Consider the following 18872-nt stretch of genomic DNA (forward strand, 5'->3'; position numbering starts at 1 on the left):
CGCGTGGTCTACCGGCCATCTTTGAAGGGTTTCTCTCTCTTGCAGTCCCATTGTGGTAACTCTTAAACTGGCATTGGCCTCCAATGCCTCATTTTCGCCACCAGAATACGTGTCGCGACGCTCTTCTTGTGCAGTAGGCGACGCTTCAGGGGCCATACAGCATCGAATTGTCCCCACTACCGACGCTTGAACCCCACGGCGGGTCTTCGTGAGTGAATCGCCCCGCACCGATGGGTACAAGTGTCGAGTGTTACAGCGTCGCTGCCTCGTAGACGGATCCTGGAGCAGATCCGGAGGGCGACGAGGGAGGCCAGCGCAATTGAAACGGCGGCGGTTGGGGCGAACCGAGGTTTGACGGCGGCTGCGACGATCGTTTCTACTCGATTTTGTCGGCGCTAATGTGTTGAAGTGTTAGGCGACATGGCAACAGCCTTTATCGCTCCTCGAAGTGGCAGCGCGAGTTGTGGGAAGTTGTGGGAGAGACAGAGGCAGGACCCACGGCGCGTTGGCCGTCAGCAGCAGACTGACAGGGAGCTGGTGTCGGAAAAGTTACGGCGTTGCAGCGAGGCCACCTCCACACGGCTGGGGCCACCACGCCAAAAGGGTGCAACAGCGCTAGAAGATGCCGAGAAAGTCTTGTCACTCGTTGTGCCTATTGCTGACGACATTGAGGATATCGTATGGTTATTTCTATGCCTAACGCTCCAATTGAAAATTCACCTTCGCTCTGGCAATCGAAGATGGCACCCGATGACGACTTCTCGCTATTGAGAGCAGCCCCAAGGAGACGCAGAGGGCCGGCTAACGAACTTTCTGCTACTGAGAGGCCTTGCATTCATGACAAGGCTGAGTGTCTGTTGCACCTCTGCACATGGCGAGTGTTCCCTCCTTGCATCTAAGTATCATCGGAGCCACGCACCGCAGGAAGAGCACGACAACGAAAGCAGTTGACCGTCTGCTTAAGCGTCACACCAACGGAATCTGCTAGAAGTGATGAAGGCCTCGCACGCAGGCTCCCGTCTAGTGAAACAGACTCAGAGGCAGCAGGAGATCTAGCTGTGAGTTCACAGTGGCCAAACCTCAACCCCAAAAGGGTGGTAGTAGAGCAATTCTCGGGCTGCCGAAGCAGAACGATGATTCTGAAACGCCTAACGCAGTCAAGATCCTTTCGGGCGGTGGCAGTGCTCATGCAGATCCTGATCGTCGTTTCTATTTTTGTTGCGCCCTCTTCCGACTGGGCGAAACCTCTCACAACGCCGGGAGGACGTCACTTAAGAAAAGCTTCTCCAAACCGAAGTGCTCGCAACGGTAAGACTGCAAGAGGACTCGCGCTGAAGTTCTCAGTGTTACTCCTAATACGCTCAGCTTTCATGATGGCAATCCATCCAGCGTTGGCCAAGCCGTCGATGCTAACCCCTCCGGCAAAAACAGTCCAGGGGATGTTGGCTTGTTCGTCGCAACCGTTTGTGATCCAACACGGTAAAGACTCCATCGTCTTACTTCTTTGGCTTTGCCTACAACGACAGAGCACTGAACTTCCCATACCATGGCACACAATCACGCCGGCCACTAGGCCATATCCAGACTGTTCACAATAATGTCCAAGCCATTACATTACAGAAAGACTGATAGTCAATCGCGTGCCTATCTCCGAAGTGCCCTGTCAATCGCCCTGCAAGGTACACGACAAGCTTATCTCGACAGGCAGATAATGCATACCCCGCCATCCAAGAGACGGACAATGCGGACTCCTTCCAACAGCAGCTAAAGAGTGCGTGTTTTACGCCTGCGATATCTTTGCCAAGCAAAGGCTCCAGTATCTACCGCCAACGAGAGGCAAGGCTCATGCACTACGGCTCATCAAGAACCACAGGAGGCATCAAGTAGGGACAAACAACAGGATGTGAATCGAAGATACTTGCTATGAGTTTTGCTTCAGTACTGATAAGCTCCCGTAACTACCGTATATTAAAGCTCGCGATGAAGCTCCCCCATCTCAATTTGTGTAGTAGTCCTCCGTTACGGCAGGCCAAAGAAAGCTAAAAAAGCTCCCCCTCCCCCAAGGTTACTATTACCTGAATAGAGCATCCAGGTGTTCAACAGGACAAGCAAGACTTCATGGCTTTATCGACTACTCTTTTGCAGCATCTCCTTGCATGGTCGCTTATCGGGACTCTCTTCGTGGTGGATGGCGCTCCAGTCAAACGCAACACGTACACTCATCTGGAAACTACGACATATGGCGACGCTATCTTCGAACTCGGCAACCTAACTTATCTGGCCAATCTCCAGAACCCCAAGACCACCCTTGCCCTTGCCGGACAGACTCCTACAATCTCCGCCGAGGATGTAGTACCTTTTACCGTTATCGTTACCAACGAGACTGTCATGACCCAGGATCTTTTGCAGGAAATTGTGACCAGCTACGTGGAAGGTGATGATGTCTACGCCGAGGACTTTCTCACTGGTATCTACATTTCGTCAACCGCGAGGAGCGCAGTCGTAGATTCGTCTGCTCTGAATTACTTGTCTGGAATCAACGTTTCCTATCTCTTCCTTGATTCCACCTTCTCGAGCAGCAGCGACGATACTTCAGGTGACTTTATCACCGCGGTATTACCGGCTCCCGATGCCGCTGCATTGCCGGCTGGTCCCTATGCGGCAACATTCAAAGCCGGCTCGGTATCGTTCTCATCAGTTTACCTCCTGTACCCGGACACTTATCGAGACTTTCTGTATGGCGCCTATGACGCCAACGATGGCCAGGGGACATTCAACCCTCTTGGACTCTTCTTGCCGAAGTTCTGGGACCCTATGATTCCGTAAGTCTGACGGTAGCTCGGGATAACTATCAATCTGACAAGCAAGTGTTCCTTCTCGCATCTATAGTTGGAACGATGATAGGCCATTGGCCGGCGAAAGGGTCGCTATCAAAGATTTGTTTGATATCAAGGGCCTGCAGACCTCTGCTGGCAGCCAGGCCTGGGCCTACATCACCCCTACAGCGAACGAGACTGCACCTGCCGTACAGCGGATCGTGAGTATTGCACCTCATGCTTTCCAGCGTTGTCTGACGTTCTTGTACAGATCGACCTTGGTGGCATCATTATCGGGAAGCAGAAGCTTGCGCAATTTGCGTCTGGTGCCAATCCTTGGGAATGGCAGGATGCGGTGAGCATCTTCATCCTCAAGGCTGACCAAGTTCTATGCTGATATTTCTAGCACTACCCTTTCAATCCTCGCGGTGATGGCTGGCTTACTTGTTCCGCATCATCATCAGGCGGTGGATGCTCCATTGCTGCTTACGATTGGCTCGATTTTGCCATTGGAAGTGATACAGGATCGTCGATGAGGCGACCGGCGGCAGTATCAGGAACCTACGGCCAACGACCCTCGCAAGGTCTCATATCTCTTGAGCGTGTGATACCTCTAGGTGATGCCACAGATACCGCGGGAGTCTTCAGCCGGGACCCCTACAAGTGGATCAAGTTTTCGAAAGCCTGGTACACGCCTGCCCTGCATCAAGACGTCTCTATCACGGGCCTTTCTCCGCTGGTGGTGCCTGACTCCGATGCCTTTCCTCGGACGATCCTCTACCCTGTAGAGTATCTTCCGCTGAACAACTCGGCCGCTCAACCCATCTTAGAGGAGTTCATCGCCAACCTGACTCGCATCTTTAATATGACAGTCACGGAATTCAACTTCACTGCCACAGTCCAGAACGCCACTGTAGAGGCCGCCAGTAACCTGACAGCGTTAAACGCCGCAACAGGTGTTATTAACACATACTCTCAGTACGAGAAAGTCGCGCGACCGCTCATCGAACGCTGGGCCGAGCTCTTTGACGGCCGCTTCCCGCCCATCGATCCCGCGCGTCGGCGAACCTGGAGGACGTATAACGACAGCTTGTATACTGCCGAATACTACGCCGACGCCCTTGCCCTCAAGCGCGAAGCCGTAGACTGGTACGAAGCGAACCTGCAATACAGCACTCCCGAATCGTGTTCCGAAAGCTTGATGCTGTACGACATTGGCACCGGGGGCCTGCCATCGTTCCGAGAGCAGGTGCTCAATGACTCTCCAGACGCCTCGTATCTTGCTGTGCTACCGAATACGGGCGCGAAAGTCACGGTTGCGAGTATCTGCCCGATTTTTGGATGCGCGGACTTTACGGTGCCGATAGGGCAGGTGCCGTACTTTAGTAACGTCACGTTTGTGGAGGAGATGGTGCCGGTGACTATTAACATGGTGGTTAAGAGAGGATGTGACTTTGTGCTATACAACATGATTGAGAGATTAGCGAATGAGGGGGTGCTGAAGACAGTGAAGACAGGAAGGACTGCTTTTTAGGCAGTGGATAATGGTACATATCCCCAGCGAAGATTGGCTATCCAGAGCTCGAAACTTAAGATGGAGTGGCATTGTTCGATGTCACGGCTACTGAACCCGGGTTCGCGGTTCCAGATTTCACCTGAGGTGAACCATGGGTCGAAGGTCGCCTATATTGATAAGCGTTTCACTTCTATTCCAACAGACAAACCGCAATATTCATCATCGTGTCAGGATTCTCTTCACGACTACTGTTATACATCTGTCTCCTTAATCCTAATTTTCACATATCTTCACCCATGGTGGTACCGATTAATCAGAGTGCTTGCCGCTCTACTGAACCAACAAAGCATCTTTGCATCGAGGTAGCGCGCCTAACACCAGGCCACGTCATTATCATAGGACAACGTTCCTACAAATTTATCAGTATACTCCCCTGCGGGGCTAACGAGAGGAGGGGTGCCGTGCCATGGCGGTCAAACCAGGGTCATTCAATCTATGGAAGAGATCTGATAAACGGCCAGCAGATAGGGCAGTACCCAGTGAGCCAAAATGGAGATCAGAACCCGGGCGGAAACGGATCTCGGAACTTGGGCCTAAGAACAACGCACTACGAGATCCCGGAGGTTCGATATAGTACTTAACAGGTCATTGGGATGGATCCAGAGCAGGTCCTGTCGCTCCGCCTCCTCAGAACAGAGCTCTACAACGACCCTGAGAAGTCTCTCGTGAGGGATTTGGAGAACGCCGGGCAGATCTTCAATACAATCTCTGTGCGTTCATTTCCATGCAAAGCCAAAACGACCGTACGAGACTTCCTGTGCGGCAAAGACAAGGAAATGCCTTCTTGGGTCCCACACTTCGCTGAGCGTGTTCACTGGGAGGGAAGGTACCAAGTCAAAGACCCCAACGCGCCTAAGACCGTCGCGAGAAACGTGTTCCCGAATTGTCTACCGGCCGAGCTACTCCACAACATCATCGACATGCTCCCGAGCTACTCTGTGCAAGCTTTACGGATCACCTTCCGAGAGCTGTATCATTTTGTTGGCGAGGCAACCGGGACACAGCAGCTTCATGTTGTTACGGCGCGTCGGAAAGGCGAGGAAGATTTCAGTAGGATGTATGTCTGGGATAGCAAACGTCAAGAGGCTTGCGAAATCGATTGCCCGATGATGAACCCCAGATAATAGCCTTGGCAAGGCCGACAGGGCGGGAGGGTCTTCCAACACTTAACCAATTGCACGGTGCGGAACGCTACTCGACTGCGTGTGCTAAAGAAGAACGCAGTCGCCATAAGGATATGGATCCTCGAAATGTGAACCGGGCTTTCTTCTACCAACAATAAAAAAAAAGGCGGTACAAGTGGACACTGCGGATGCTGCTATGCTCGATGGCCCCCTCAGCACGTGCATGCACCTACCTTTCTTCTGCGTTGCCGGTTTCTCAATTTCACGCGGCTCTTCGTGTAGACATTAGCCTTCGTTAAATCATGTCGCTTAGACGGCCCAAGATTACAGCATGAATTGGATCAGTTAAGGAGTTTCTATTGTGACTATAAGCGAAGTGCCAGCCAGTTACTCGTCACAGATCAGCCCCCACAGTACTAGTCCCTCCTCCCCGGCTCTCACTCAGCACCTGCGTAGCCACCACCGCGCCCGCCACATCAACATAGATGGCGCACACGGCGCTGAGGCCATCGAAGGGCGTGTAGACGTATTCGAGCTCGCGGACAGCCTGGCCATTCACGACTTTGCCTTCGTTTTCCTCAACAAAGGCCATGTCGCGCTCGTAGGAGCCAACGACCTGCTGATTGTAGACATTGCCGTCGTTGTCCAGGGACTGATCGACGATGCTGCCATCCTGTGCGAGGATGCGGTTCGTATGCGTGTTCCCGCTGTAGTCGTTGACGGAGTAGAGAATGTTGTTCTCCAGCTCGTAGGACCGTGCTGCTAACAGCGGACTACTGCCGCCGGTCAGTCCGCCCAAAGTGCTGTTCGCGATGTCGCCGACAGTCTGGCCGATGGTCGCGAGTATCGGGTTCAGGTCGAGCGAGTCCAGCGTGTTGTTGATCATGCGCACGAGGTTCTCAAGCCGGACTTCGAGCTGGACCGAGGCGTCGACGTCCGCGAGAAGGAGTGATACTCGGTCGATGGAGAGATCCACCCCTGCGTTGAAGGAGAGTAGTTGCAGCACTTGCGCGTCGAGGTTGAGCTTTGCGGTGAGGTTGGACACGCTGATGTCGATCTCGCCGACGTGGACGGTCGCATTTAGGAAGACGTCCGGCGCGGGGTCGGCGGATACATTCGCGGGCGTGGAGGAGGTGGAGTATACCACTGATCCTGGGTCGCCAGAGCTGGTGAGGGAGTAACCCGTATACTGTGCACTGATGAGGGTGGTGGTGGAGAGGATAAGGAAAACGGGGGCGAGGATCATGGCGGCGTCAGTATCGAACTGCCTGAAGAAAGCGTGCTGAGACGGGCGAGGAAATGGGGAGGTGCTGGACGAGTGGGGGAGGACAGCAAGACCATTTCATGTAATGACGGCTTGTGACATTAACCTGCAAAGCGATCTCATGAGATTAAGCATAGCATGGATGGGGAGAGGACGAGCCAGGGGTAAACGCTCCGGATGCAGGAGCCGGACGTTGAGCTTGTGCTGCTTCCCTGCTCCCGGAACCGGGAGCTAATAAACGGGAACCTTGGAAGAGACGTTTGCCCCACTGCGGCAGCACAGAAGACGGGAACAGCCCTGCCAAACCTCTTTCAGGGTTTTTTACATCATCATCGTTGACTCGTTAAGCGGTATTGCTGCCCCTCCTGTTCTGCGTGGGAGGCTTCCTCAATTTGGACGAGAAGCCATGTCCTTCCTGGATTTTTTTACTGCCTTGTGTGCTTGAGCAGCTTCCTGAACGCTGGCTTTCTAGTCTCGTGGGATTTGGAGGTTAATTTTGATTCATGGACAAGGGGGTTCAAGGTTGGCTTTAGGTTGCTCCGCTATACCGAGTATAGCTTAGCTGCAGATCTTACCCCAGGATTAACAAGGCACTTTGATCTCAGAAAAAGGGGGAAATGACGGGTTGAATGATAAATCCTGAGGGGCTCAGCATCCACATGTAATGAGGTAGGCACGGCATGGACCCCGCCCCTGGAAGACCAGTCCAGTAGCGGCTTCCGAAATTGCCATGAGCGATGAGTTAAGTTGTCAAGCGCGGAACGGCACAAAGGTTCTCGCTGCCAGTCTTTCCCACCTCCTTCACTAACATCTTACTTCTCGCTTCTCCCATTCTCACAGCCATGCCGTCTTTTCTAGTTCTCCGCGCCGTCCGCGCGCTGTTCGCATGCTCTCTCCTCCTCACACTCGGACCGCAAGGCATCTCCGCGCAAAGAACCTCATCAAGCACGAGTTCTAGCACTACTCGCACGCCCACGTCCACCACCGCAGCCGGCTCCTCCATCGCGACCGCTGGACCTCCCCCAGATGTCTATCTCAACGTGCCCAACCTCTCAGTCGGCCGCATTGAGCTCAACGTCGACAACCTCCAAGCAGACATCAATTTGAACGCCAACGTCGCCAGCCTGGTAACCATTAACGCCGGCATCGCGCTCTCAGTGCAGAACATCAACCTGACGATCGAAGACGTGCAAGCCGAGCTCGAGCTTGTCGTCCGCCTGGGCAACCTCGTCGAAATCGTCAACCGCGTCTTCGAGTCCCTCGACCTGAACCCGCTCCTCATCAGCACGCTGAGCAATGCCACCAATCTGCTGCAGCCCGTGATCGGCGCTGTGGACGGGCTGCTGGGCACCGTCACCCAGGGTGGCACCACGATCAGCTTCGTGGTCGACAACTTCGGGAATATCGTGCAGCAGGTCGCGGGCGCGAATGGCGGCCCGGTCAGCTCGATCGTCGGCAACTACCTGACCAACATGACGGATACGGGCGTGAGCCAGACTCTCCAGAACGGTCTTATCTCGAGGCAGTACTCCTACACACCTCTTAATGCGCTGGTCAACATTGTGTTTAATGCTGCGGGCCAGGTGGTGCAAGCGAGTGTCGTTAAGGGTAGTACGACCCCGGGAGGCAGCAGCACTGTTCCTGGAAGCACTAGCACTGCCGCGCCTCGCCCGAGCAGCACGAGCAGCGTCAGCAGTAGCAGGACGGGTGCTAGGTAGAGCTTGTGTATACATTTTGTTATAGCGTACCATTCTTGAAGCGGTAGATAAGTCTGTCAAGGTCAAGCAAATATGACCTGGAGCTTTTCAAATACAGATTTTGTTGATGCCACTGCCACCTCGAATACTCTCGATCTCTAGGAAACCTGCGCTAGCTTACACGCTCTGGCAATGATACGGCGTGTCGCAGGAACTATTGAGTCATCAAAGTACTGACCAGCACGTTGATACCGAAGTACTGCAACGATCAACCGGAAGCATCTCGACAACCCGTGGCAAGTATATACTGGTGGTAAGTGGTAGCATGGTATCTCCACCCCATTAAGGTGTATAATTACATACAACAGTTCAAGCATATCGCTTCCCCGGCTCAGGAGCAGTAACCGGCTCGCTAGAGTACGTGCAATGATCAATCTCACCACCAAAGCGGTTCCGCACAACGCCCCACTGCACAGGTTTAAGGTGCGGCTCTTCTTCGTCTGGCGGCGGATGGCAAGCTGCACTGATTGCAAGACTACAATGTGCTGCTATCGGAATGCCAACCTTAATGTGCCGCAGCCGGAGAAGCAAAATGACTACGATACAGCCGACTGTAACCAGAGCGAAAACCAGTGTACTTGACTGGGAATAACCGCACGCGGACTTGGATTCGGAGGGAATAAGCTGGCCGTTTTCGCCGTGGATATCGAGCCGGACAAGAAAGATGGACTGTGACAAGAGCCAATGCAGAATCCCGCACATGACGGCCAGAGGCACAGCCCAGCGATAAGGTAGCTGGAGGAAATAAGTATCTCGCTGCTCGCCCTTAGCATCGGAGACGCGAAGTCCTTTCCGCGAGCTTGCGTAGCTGTTCCACTCCTCTGTAAAATACATGGACGTGCAAAGCCTGTTGACCGCAAAATACGAGGCTGAAAGTACGATTTGAGGGAAGTTGGCTATAAAAGAATTGATGAGGATGCCCTTGGCTGTGAAAGATTGTGGAGCAAGGTTCAAGCGCAGTGACGAAGCTGTTCCCCATGCCGATAAGCTCGATTGTTGTACGCCAAGCAGGACAGTTACAAGCACGAGTGCGATTGCCGCGGTGCATAGGAATGCCCTGTTTGTATCAGCCAACGCTAACAAAGAGACGCCCATAGACCTGAGAAGTTGCGGTTCAGCGCCGAGAGTAGCTCTGAACAAACAACAGACGTCTTGGCAGCATCAGCTCAGGATCTGGAGACTCACAGAAAGGTCAGCGAACCCAGGCGGTCCACTCGAATCATTCTCTCAGCGGCAGATACTCGACATTTAGTGTACCTCCAGATCCCAGGCTCTGGGTCTTGTGGAAAAGAAGCCTTACTTCTCATGGCATGCTTGCCGAAGGTGCACATTCCAAGAGTAATATACTCTGGCCTAGCGAGGAAGGAAGCGACTGCATCGCCGCTTGTTAAAATCCGAGGCGAAGATAATTCCCGAAGAGTAAGGAACATAGCCATAGTCTTCACTATATTGCAGGCGATGACAACGAGCATGAATGACAGAGCAATCTGCACCTTACTGCCATCTGCGGTGGGCGTACTGAGGCCATGGATAATGTGCAGGGGCGGGTCCACTGCCGCCGCGTCCATTGAGTGGTTCAACCAAAGACCACCATTGTTCTCAATCAGCTTCGAACCCGAGTTTGGCAGCAGATTTTTTATGCCCAAAGGACTTATCGAAGCGTTGATGAACGTTGGCTGCGGCCATGGGATCAGCCCAGGATAGTGGGAAGCCGGATGACCATTGCGAAGGTCATAAGAAACCTGATGGCTCCAGTTTTTTTGCTGGAATGTTCCGTTGTCATTCAGGGTCGTACCGACAACAAGGACGTCCGCCTCCTCTGGAAGATTTATAACGTTCTTGTTTTCCCAGACTAGCGGACGCGCCAGAACCCAGCTGCCGTTCGCGTGCATATCAAGCTTGAACCCAATACGGTCGGCGATAAGATAGAGGTCTGCTGCGTCATGCAGATATTGTGTTGAGTACATCTTCCACCACTCTTCGTTGGTGAGATCAGTCCTGGCTGCACTAAGGGTCGTAATAGTGTCGGATTCGTTTACGCTAACATAATGCACACGGTAATGTCGTCCTATCGTAACTCCAAAGACAGCCGAGTTGTAGCTAAGCAGAGTTCAGTTTTCACTATTACAAAGGGCATGGGCGACTCACAATAAGTGAAGCGGTATCGAGCTAAGCGCTAACGAGAGGAAAAGGGTTGACTTTCGCTTGCTGATGTACCGTAGATTGCGTAGGCTAATGATGCCTATATCCAGTCCTTGCCCATCACGATGCGCCCTAGCTACTTCATCCCTGGTGGGAGCGCAGAGTATCTGCATACAGTAATTGCTTGCTGTGAGCAGAATAGTGCTTAAGACGTTGATCAGGATATGATATGCCGTGCTGAGACGAGACATGCTTGCGCCTGTGCCTTGAGCAACGCTGCCAATGCCATCTTTGTATCCGCCACGGCTGAGTGCACCGACTAGGAGCAGCGCAATGTTACCGACAAGCACCAACACGGATGCACAGCATCCCGCTCGTACTCCTACCCGCCATCCGGCAGAGCGCAGTATTCGTAGCCACCTCCTCAATATGAGCGATTGAGGTCGCAGCGGAGGGCATGACCGTGTGGCAGACTTGCCTCTGCCGAATGCGTTGGTTGCTCTTGAAGGGTGAGGCCGATCGAGCCCATCATCGTCGGGACTGTGGCCAAAGAATTGTCAGCCGCTCGATCATTCATCGGCTAAAGGCGCGCTTGCGTATCATGCCTTTTGATTGTGTTGTGCTGATGCAGCTCAACCACGTCGTGTGATGGAAGTCTTCCGTAAGGCGTAGTATGATTTACTGAGTCCATTGTATAGATGGCATCGAAAGTACCAGTATGCTTCGATGTAAACGAACGGCAACCACTCAGGCCTTGCAAACACGCACAACGTGTTTGCTCGACCGAGGAACCGTACGCAAAGCATGCTCGGGAAGGCTGAGGTTTCACAAAGCCTCATCTATTTCCGTCAATTACACATGACAAGGCTGATGCACGATAGACTGCTGCGCTTCAGCCTATAACTTGGGTGCCAGCCCTCGGTCGATCCTATGATGGAATTGGCAGACGCAGCTTTGAGTCCTTTGGAATTTAGGATTCATGCTCGACCCCGGGTGCGCTTGGATAGAGTAGTTTGCCTATTGAACGTCGGCCCAAATCACGTGCCCAAAGCCGCAACTTCCTGCCCTCATGCTCGACACGCACTTACTTGGCTAACGCGCCGGAAGCTTATCCTTTCTTCAGTGAATACATATACGTTCGGCAACAAGATAGCACTACCCAGCAGCCTTCCTATGGTCATAGTGCATACGGGCATCAAAGTCGGACTCTACACCTCCACGTGGTGATGCCTGGGAACCTCTTACTTGTTAAGAGAGCTAAGCAGGGAACGTAGCCGTTCTATTAGGTAGATGGTGTAGGTGTGGACGGAATGTTTTAATGCCTTCGCCACGCATTAAACGCGCACCTATATACGGCGGAGCATGACTAAGGAGCTGTCTACATGATAGGGATCTAGATTATAGTAAGGGACAATATGCTTGTAGAGGGAGGATTTCTAGCTCTGTTTACACTATCGAGTGTCTATGCCTAGAGAAGCACTAGCTCCCAAGGGTTTTCCAGGGGGGGTTTTTTTCTTCTTAAAAGGTATACTATCGGAAGGCGTCCGCGCTATATAATATAGTGAATACGGCTTAATGGAGTCCCTTCTTCAGGATGGTACATGTATCTAGATTCCGGCGAGTCCGAAATGGCGCCTTCTAGCAGCCGACGTGAGTATAAAGTGGATTTCACACAAAAGGTCATAGTGCATACAGAGAAGCCAATGTCGAAAACGATACTTGTACACCCATGACGTAGAGGCATGGTCGACATCAGATTGAAGCGAAGGATGATTACCTTAACAATACCGAATAATGGCAGAAGGATGATTTGGCTCCTCGGACTGTATTCTAGTCTTCACAAGCGGGAATCTTAGCTAACGGACCATGTTTAAAGCGGCCATGCTGTGCGATGATAGGAGGGATTAATTCTTTGGGTATCGGCTTTTTGTGTTTGATAGCGGAGTTGGTTTTCTTATTTGTTCGTAGAGTTGGTCTGTATCATTGATATTGACGCTGAAAGTTTTAGTTCGCTGCCGTGAAATGGTGCACCCACACGGTACATGCCTGAATAGCGAAGATGTGAAGATTATCTCGACTACAAGCGCTACCTCATCGACTCACTGGCATCGCATGTAAGCAGTAGGCTTCTATCTCAAAGCCATAGGTATCGCTATCTAACATGAATACAAAAGTGGTATCAGCAGGATCGAGAAGAAGAAACAAGAAAAGGATATCTACCGCCCCAGCCAAGCCATCCAGCCGACCCATCACCATCACCAGCCTACCTTGCCTCCAGTTCGCGTAACAAGCACCCTACGCAGGAGTCACACTCCTCTCCCTTTCCCTACTCTCCCTCCCCTTCCCCCCAAAAACCCCCCTCCGCCCACTCTTCGGGCTATTGACCGCACTGCCCGCATCCGCCGGGACAAACGAGCTCCTAACCACCACCTTCCCCGGTCCGACACCCACGACCTTCTCGCCGCCTGCCCCCTGATCATCCACGAAAAACACTCCCTCGCCCAACTCATCGTCCGCGCCAAACGTCGAGTGATCCTTGACCACAATCCTGAACTGCGCATCCGCCGCACATTTCACCGTGAAGCTCTCGTTGAACTGCGCCTCCCCCGCGGGCGCCTTGATGGCCGCGGACTTGTAGACCTCCTTCCCCTTCGGCTCCATGCGGATGTGCACGCGGAGCTTTGTGCCGGGCGGGAAGCCAGCTACTGTGGCGAGGCTGAGCTGCGCGGTGCCGGATTCCGCGGCGGGGGAGTAGCCGCCTACAGCGCTGGCCATGGACTGGGTGCCCCAGCTGCGGGCGCGCTGGTGGGCGTTGCCGGTGTTGTTGGGTGGAGTGACTGTGCCGGGGGATGTCAGGGGCCGGTTGTCGCCATCCACGACGGAGATCTGGGGCACACCTGGTCCCGAATTTACGATCGTGGTGTCGGCTGAGCCGTCTGCGTCGGTGTCGTCTTCGGCGCCGCGGCTGTTTTTGCGCCGGCGGAAACCACGGCCTAGGAAGGAGGCGCCACGTGCGACGTTTCCGCCGACGAGCACGGCACCTTTACTCACGCCCTTGACGGGCGCGCCGATGACTTTGCCTGGCACGGCGAAGGTGCCGTGAAAGGTTGAAGAGCCTTGGCGGGCGCGTGTGACGTAGTCGGATTTGAATAGCATGCGGAGGCGGACGGCGCCGGATTTACCGTCCAGGCCGAGAGTCACTTCTTGGCTGACGAAGGGCTCGAGGATCGCGAGGTTGATGGCTGCTTTGCCGAGGAGGTCGGCTTTGTCACCGAAGTCGTAATCGTAGATGGTTACGTTGAAGTCGGCGGACGTGCGGCTGCGGACCTGAGGTAGGGTGTTAGCTTTGACCAGCACAGAGCCCCCAAAGTTGATAGTGGCAGACTTTAGATGACCTAGTAGGGTACAGTGAACTGACCTGAACCTCGAAGAACTCGTTCCAGGCAGGATGGAGTGTCTTCTTCTGAGTAGCTGTCTTGTACACCTCCTTGCCATCGAGGAAGAATTTACAGTATGGGTCGCTGTAGCCGTTGCGGTCGGCAGCCGGAAGGTCGGCAGCATCAAGAACATCTACTCTGAGCGTGCCAGAGTTGTTGAAGGACTCGCTAGGATCAAGCTCCATACGGACGGGAAGATACTTAAGCGAAACGGTGATGCGGGATTCGCGGCCTTCTTTGTCTCTGAGGCTGAGTTGCGTTGGCGTGTACTATACTTCGTCAGCCTACGGTTACACATCTGGACGAGGGGCAGTGTGTCTTGGGCGCGCAGTGTGCCAGAAGCGACTGAAAGAGCTTTAATTGGCAGTTGATAAAGACTTACTAAACAGCGTCGGAGAGTGTCAAGAGTAGGCCCCTTCAGCTTAGCGATGACATGGTCGTCATTGCCCTCACCCTTCTTATCCGCCTGTTCGACAAGCCGTAAGGTGATCTCGGAGAAATCCAGCTCTCGAACCATAGCATCGCCAGCTTCGACCAGATTAGCGACTGCGCTTACAAGAGCTTGACCGAATTTACTTACTTTCGTTAAATGTAGTATGCTTCGACCGCACCTTGCTCGACGTGTAGGACGGGAAGACCATGTCGTCCATGAGGACTTCGAGGTGGCAGTCCGTGTGCGCAAGATCGCCATCAATGAGCTTGAAGATAATGATACCAGATTCTAGATGAGGGAAACGAGGAGTAAGAATAGTCTCTTGGGGGTTGCGGGAAGAATGTTTCTTCAACCTACGATGTTCTTGAAGATCATTTGCCGTAAGCCTGATCTTGGGCGCCTCTTTCTTTGTCAGGCCAGCGGCGACCTGGTCTTGCTGCTCACTGCGGTCAAGGATCTTCGCGAGATCACTGTTTGCGGTTCCGTTAGTGCGGACAGAACTCACTGTGCCTCGACTAACGGTTCGATTGTGGTCAGGACTGCGCCGACCAGAGCTGCTGCTACTACTGCTACTAGTAGCAGCTACTGTTTCTTTCAGCTCTGTGCTTGCTTGCCTCTCTTCCTCGTCATCATCGGGGTCTGCGACGTTCAGAGTCGGGTAGAAGGCACATGTGAAGTTCAAAGTGCCCTTTGAGGAGGTTCGTGGTCCGGTAGAGAGCGACTGAGACAGTGGCCTTTTCTCGTCGTGCACTTGGTATTCACCATTTTCACCCTGGCGGATATACTCCGCGACAGCGACTTCAACATGACCGAGCGACCGGTCTTTGCCAACGTTTTCCGAATCCATAACCTCAAGCATGAGCTTTTCGCGTGTGGAGTGAATAGGTACGTAGATGACCTCATCGAAGTCTGGATTGAGGTTGTTCTTCCAGGTGACGGTACGGCCTTTCTCGATGCCGGCCATCACCACTCGGACATAGGGATCTGACTTGCCCATGGTTTCGACATTAGGTAGGTTGCGGGCGTTTCGAAAATGTAAGCGCATTACTCCAATAGGTGTAACGTAGCCACCAGCACCGCCAACAACTCCCTTCAACGCGACAGGCTTCCACTGCAGCGTCATCTTGACACGACCGGACTTCGTCTGAGCCAAGTTGTACCATTCTTGTCCTCTGGCCATCATCTCAATCATGTCGTCCAGCTTGATTTGGTATGTCCCGATGATTGGATCTTTCGCAATGTCTCGGTCGTCCTTGATGACAAGACCCAACTTGGCCCTCTTCCGATCTGTGATAAGCATCTCTTTAGAGGCGTTTGGCCAGATCGGGTTGTTGGTACGCTTGAGCTTTTGAGAAGTGTGGACCTCCTTTCCATTGAGAAGTAGGACAGCGTATGGGTTGAGTTGCCCGATCATGCTTTGACTACCATCGAGATCCTTGGCTTGCTCCACGGTGAACTTCGCGATACCAGTCAGTGACTCAGGAGGTGGTGCCTCTGTACCATCTTCGAGCTTGCCGCCCTCTAGAACGGGGAATAATCGGATGTCTGCTTGGACTACGCCTCTTTCTCTGCCATTGGCCATGACAACAAGCTGCTGATTCTCGTGATCGCTATCAGTTTCAAGCTGCTCCAAGGCGAAAGTAGCAGTGCCGAGTTCCTTGTCTTTGCGATACTCGTTGAAGTCGTAGATTTGGATGGTGAGAGAGTCCTTGAGAGAAGTAAGAATGACGTTAACGGTTTCAGACCACCGTGGGTTGGCGTTCTCATGCACTGTCTTCGTCCTGCCGAGTTCTGTACGCCCGTTGATTGACACAACCGCATAGGGATCTGGAGTGCCTGAAAACTTATCCGGATTCTTGAGGCCTTGCGCGCCATGGAAAGTGACCTGGAGCACTCCAATGGCCTGGTCCACGGGGTTTCCAGCAAGCATCTTTGCGATCTCAATAGGGAATACGTTGGGGTCATACATCATCGGACCAAGATTAGCATGAACCTGCTCCATGATGAACGACTCCAACCCAGGAATGAAGTTGATGTCGAAGCCGAACATGTCGCCTCCAAGCGGTTTGCAGACATAGTCGATGGTGGGGCGCTCTATGAAGCAGATCTCGGCCCTTTCGATGTGCGGGAACGGTATTTGCAGCTTGACCTTGACGCGCATGAGGCCCGAGAACGCCATGTCCTCGACTATGACATCGAGACCCTTGCTGACCACACCTTTACCGACACGGACTTCCAGAACAATTTTCGGGTTGATCTTGTTCTTGATCTGGCGAGCTGTGAGGTCTGCCACGTCATTGGGTGTAAAACTGAATCTCCAATCCATGAGTACGATGTCGTCCTACCGATCTATGTCAGCTTCGTGTGTCCATATACAAGTCTGCTCTTTTGTCTGCGAAGATGTTACAGATGCAACAGAACACTGGCTTACCTGGGCTTTTGGGTATGTCTTCACATGTTCTAGCCTTGGCGGCTTCGTGCCGAGGACGAAGGTTTTCATCCGGAGCGAATCTAGGAAAGCCGGTGTCGAGGTAGACAGAACCTGATCTACGGAGTTGACGATGGTCTCGCATAGCACAGGCGCATAAATCGGCCAGAACTTGACCAGGAAGCTATTGATCCACTCTAGACTTTCCGTATCGGTCTCCAACTTGGCTTTGCCCATTTGGCGATTGACGTCGTCTCTGTGATCGAGTTAGCGCTGGTGGGCTCATTCCGCGACCGCAAGCTTACCGGAAGTTACGGCGGACACGACGGATGGAGGTGCGATAGTAGGTAGCGCAGGTCGCCAGTATCGCGAATAGCCATCCAAGGCCGCCTCCTAATATACCTATCACCCAAGCGCTAATGCACGCGAAGATGACGATGCCCGTGTTGTGGTACCAGTCGCCGTAGAATTTGTCGTCAAGCTTTCCCTCCAGCCAGGTCTGGTGATCGAGCATAGTAGTCCCATCGTCTTCTTCCGCGCCGTCGCCCATGCCGAATCGTGGAGCCCAGCCGACTCTGTCCCAGCGCGAGTCTTCTTCCGGAGGCGCGCCATTGGCTTGGGCAGCCTTTGGGTCTTTGGTGTTGTCTGGGGCAAGGACGGTAGGCTTCATCGGCGGAGGAAGATCATAGTCGGGTCCAGTACCAGTGTCGACGTCGGAGGCCAGCGCCAGGGCTTTCGGCTTGCGCTCATGGTGGAAGCCAGGCGGGACGCGCTGTGAATCGCCTTGTCAGCTATACAACAGCCTGCACGTGAGGCCATGTCTAAGACGCACCGCATGAGCTTGCCGAGCTTTCTCCTCAGCAGTAGCATTAGGGTCGAATTGAAACGCTGCACTTCCGCTTCTCTGAGCTTCGTCAATGACAGCGCGCTCGGCATCTTCGGCGGAAATGTTGTTGTTGGGGCTGCGGGATGCCTCTAGGACGCCTTGCTGTTTCAGCTCTGAGGCATGGCCGAATGCCATGTCGGTTCAGGCCGAAGCCTTGTGTACGTTGCGGATGGTAAGATATCTAGGTTTCTTGAACGAGTGGACGGTCCAGCCAAAGGGATTGGGTGGGTGGAGAGGATGCCAAGGGTTCAAAGGATGTACAGGCAAAAGAAAGTGGTACTTGGGTGGTGAGGTTTGTTGTCGGTCGGTGTGCGTGATTGCGCAAGCTGGAAGCTGAGCTGGACCCTGGCCACTGAGCGATCGGCGCTAAGGGTCTCCGTGCAGTAGCGCGTGGAGCGGTTCCAATTACCGGGTGAGGGGTTATCCTGGTCACGAAGACGGGCGGCCGGGGACCTTCAGAGACGCAAGTTCAGGTAGCGATATCAAGTGGGTTGTCTCTACAGTCTCTACATTCACGCTCCATGACCGTTGAGTTGTCGACAGGTGGCTGATTGCGTATGACTGCCTCGCCGCTGTACACGCAACGCAGGACCGCCACGCTCGTCCAAAGAGGTTAAGCCCCTGGTTTGCCGCTTAGTACCACTGGCGCAACTAGTGGTTGTTTGTCGCCAGCAGGACCATCCTCGGTCCACGTACGGTTTGTTCGATGGATTCGACGTGAACTGTCATCTGGTGAGGTTTGATGTAGTATGTGGAGTGCAATCACTAGGTAGGTATGTTCCTTTTGGAGGAAATGTCCTATGCCTCGCGGATTCCTATCTTGCTGTCAAGGAGGACGGGCTAGGCAGCATACCTAGTATTACTTATTTTTGAGCTGCGTATACATGAGCGTTTTGGCCGCATACACCGCGTGACAACTATTCATCTTGCCAAATCCTCGTTCCTGCGACCTTGAGTGGGTCCGGTACCGTTCCCGAGTGGAACTTCGAAGACCAATGTCTTCCATGTC

At 53.3% G+C, this 18872-nt stretch overlaps 6 protein-coding genes across 6 annotated transcripts; 3 read left to right on the top strand and 3 right to left on the bottom strand.

Annotated features, from left to right (window-relative positions):
- Positions 1-2118: 2118 nt before the first annotated feature.
- On the top strand, positions 2119-4350 carry W97_06548 (uncharacterized protein; the record flags this gene model as incomplete). Its single annotated transcript, XM_007784422.1, has 4 exons — positions 2119-2822; positions 2869-3037; positions 3088-3171; positions 3223-4350. 4 exons carry the CDS (start codon positions 2119-2121, stop codon positions 4348-4350), a joined length of 2085 nt encoding a protein of 694 aa, XP_007782612.1.
- Positions 4351-4985: 635 nt separating this feature from the next.
- Positions 4986-5516, top strand: W97_06549 (uncharacterized protein; the record flags this gene model as incomplete). The annotated part of the gene is made up of 1 exon (XM_007784423.1): positions 4986-5516. One exon carries the CDS (start codon positions 4986-4988, stop codon positions 5514-5516), a length of 531 nt encoding a protein of 176 aa, XP_007782613.1.
- Positions 5517-5910: 394 nt separating this feature from the next.
- W97_06550 (uncharacterized protein) lies at positions 5911-6762 on the bottom strand (the record flags this gene model as incomplete). The annotated part of the gene is made up of 1 exon (XM_007784424.1): positions 5911-6762. The coding sequence occupies one exon, from the start codon at positions 6760-6762 to the stop codon at positions 5911-5913; it is 852 nt and encodes a 283-aa protein (XP_007782614.1).
- Positions 6763-7622: 860 nt separating this feature from the next.
- W97_06551 (uncharacterized protein) lies at positions 7623-8498 on the top strand (the record flags this gene model as incomplete). Its single annotated transcript, XM_007784425.1, has 1 exon — positions 7623-8498. The coding sequence occupies one exon, from the start codon at positions 7623-7625 to the stop codon at positions 8496-8498; it is 876 nt and encodes a 291-aa protein (XP_007782615.1).
- Positions 8499-8846: 348 nt separating this feature from the next.
- On the bottom strand, positions 8847-10930 carry W97_06552 (uncharacterized protein; the record flags this gene model as incomplete). Its single annotated transcript, XM_007784426.1, has 3 exons — positions 8847-9688; positions 9838-10637; positions 10686-10930. The coding sequence occupies 3 exons, from the start codon at positions 10928-10930 to the stop codon at positions 8847-8849; spliced, it is 1887 nt and encodes a 628-aa protein (XP_007782616.1).
- A 2044-nt stretch (positions 10931-12974) lies between these two features.
- W97_06553 (uncharacterized protein) lies at positions 12975-17998 on the bottom strand (the record flags this gene model as incomplete). The annotated part of the gene is made up of 8 exons (XM_007784427.1): positions 12975-14006; positions 14098-14385; positions 14499-14644; positions 14697-14837; positions 14907-16890; positions 16981-17233; positions 17283-17749; positions 17810-17998. 8 exons carry the CDS (start codon positions 17996-17998, stop codon positions 12975-12977), a joined length of 4500 nt encoding a protein of 1499 aa, XP_007782617.1.
- Between the last annotated feature and the right edge of the window lie 874 nt (positions 17999-18872).

This window comes from Coniosporium apollinis (genome assembly GCF_000281105.1).
Source record: "Coniosporium apollinis CBS 100218 chromosome Unknown supercont1.33, whole genome shotgun sequence".
Classification (NCBI taxonomy): domain Eukaryota; kingdom Fungi; phylum Ascomycota; class Dothideomycetes; genus Coniosporium; species Coniosporium apollinis.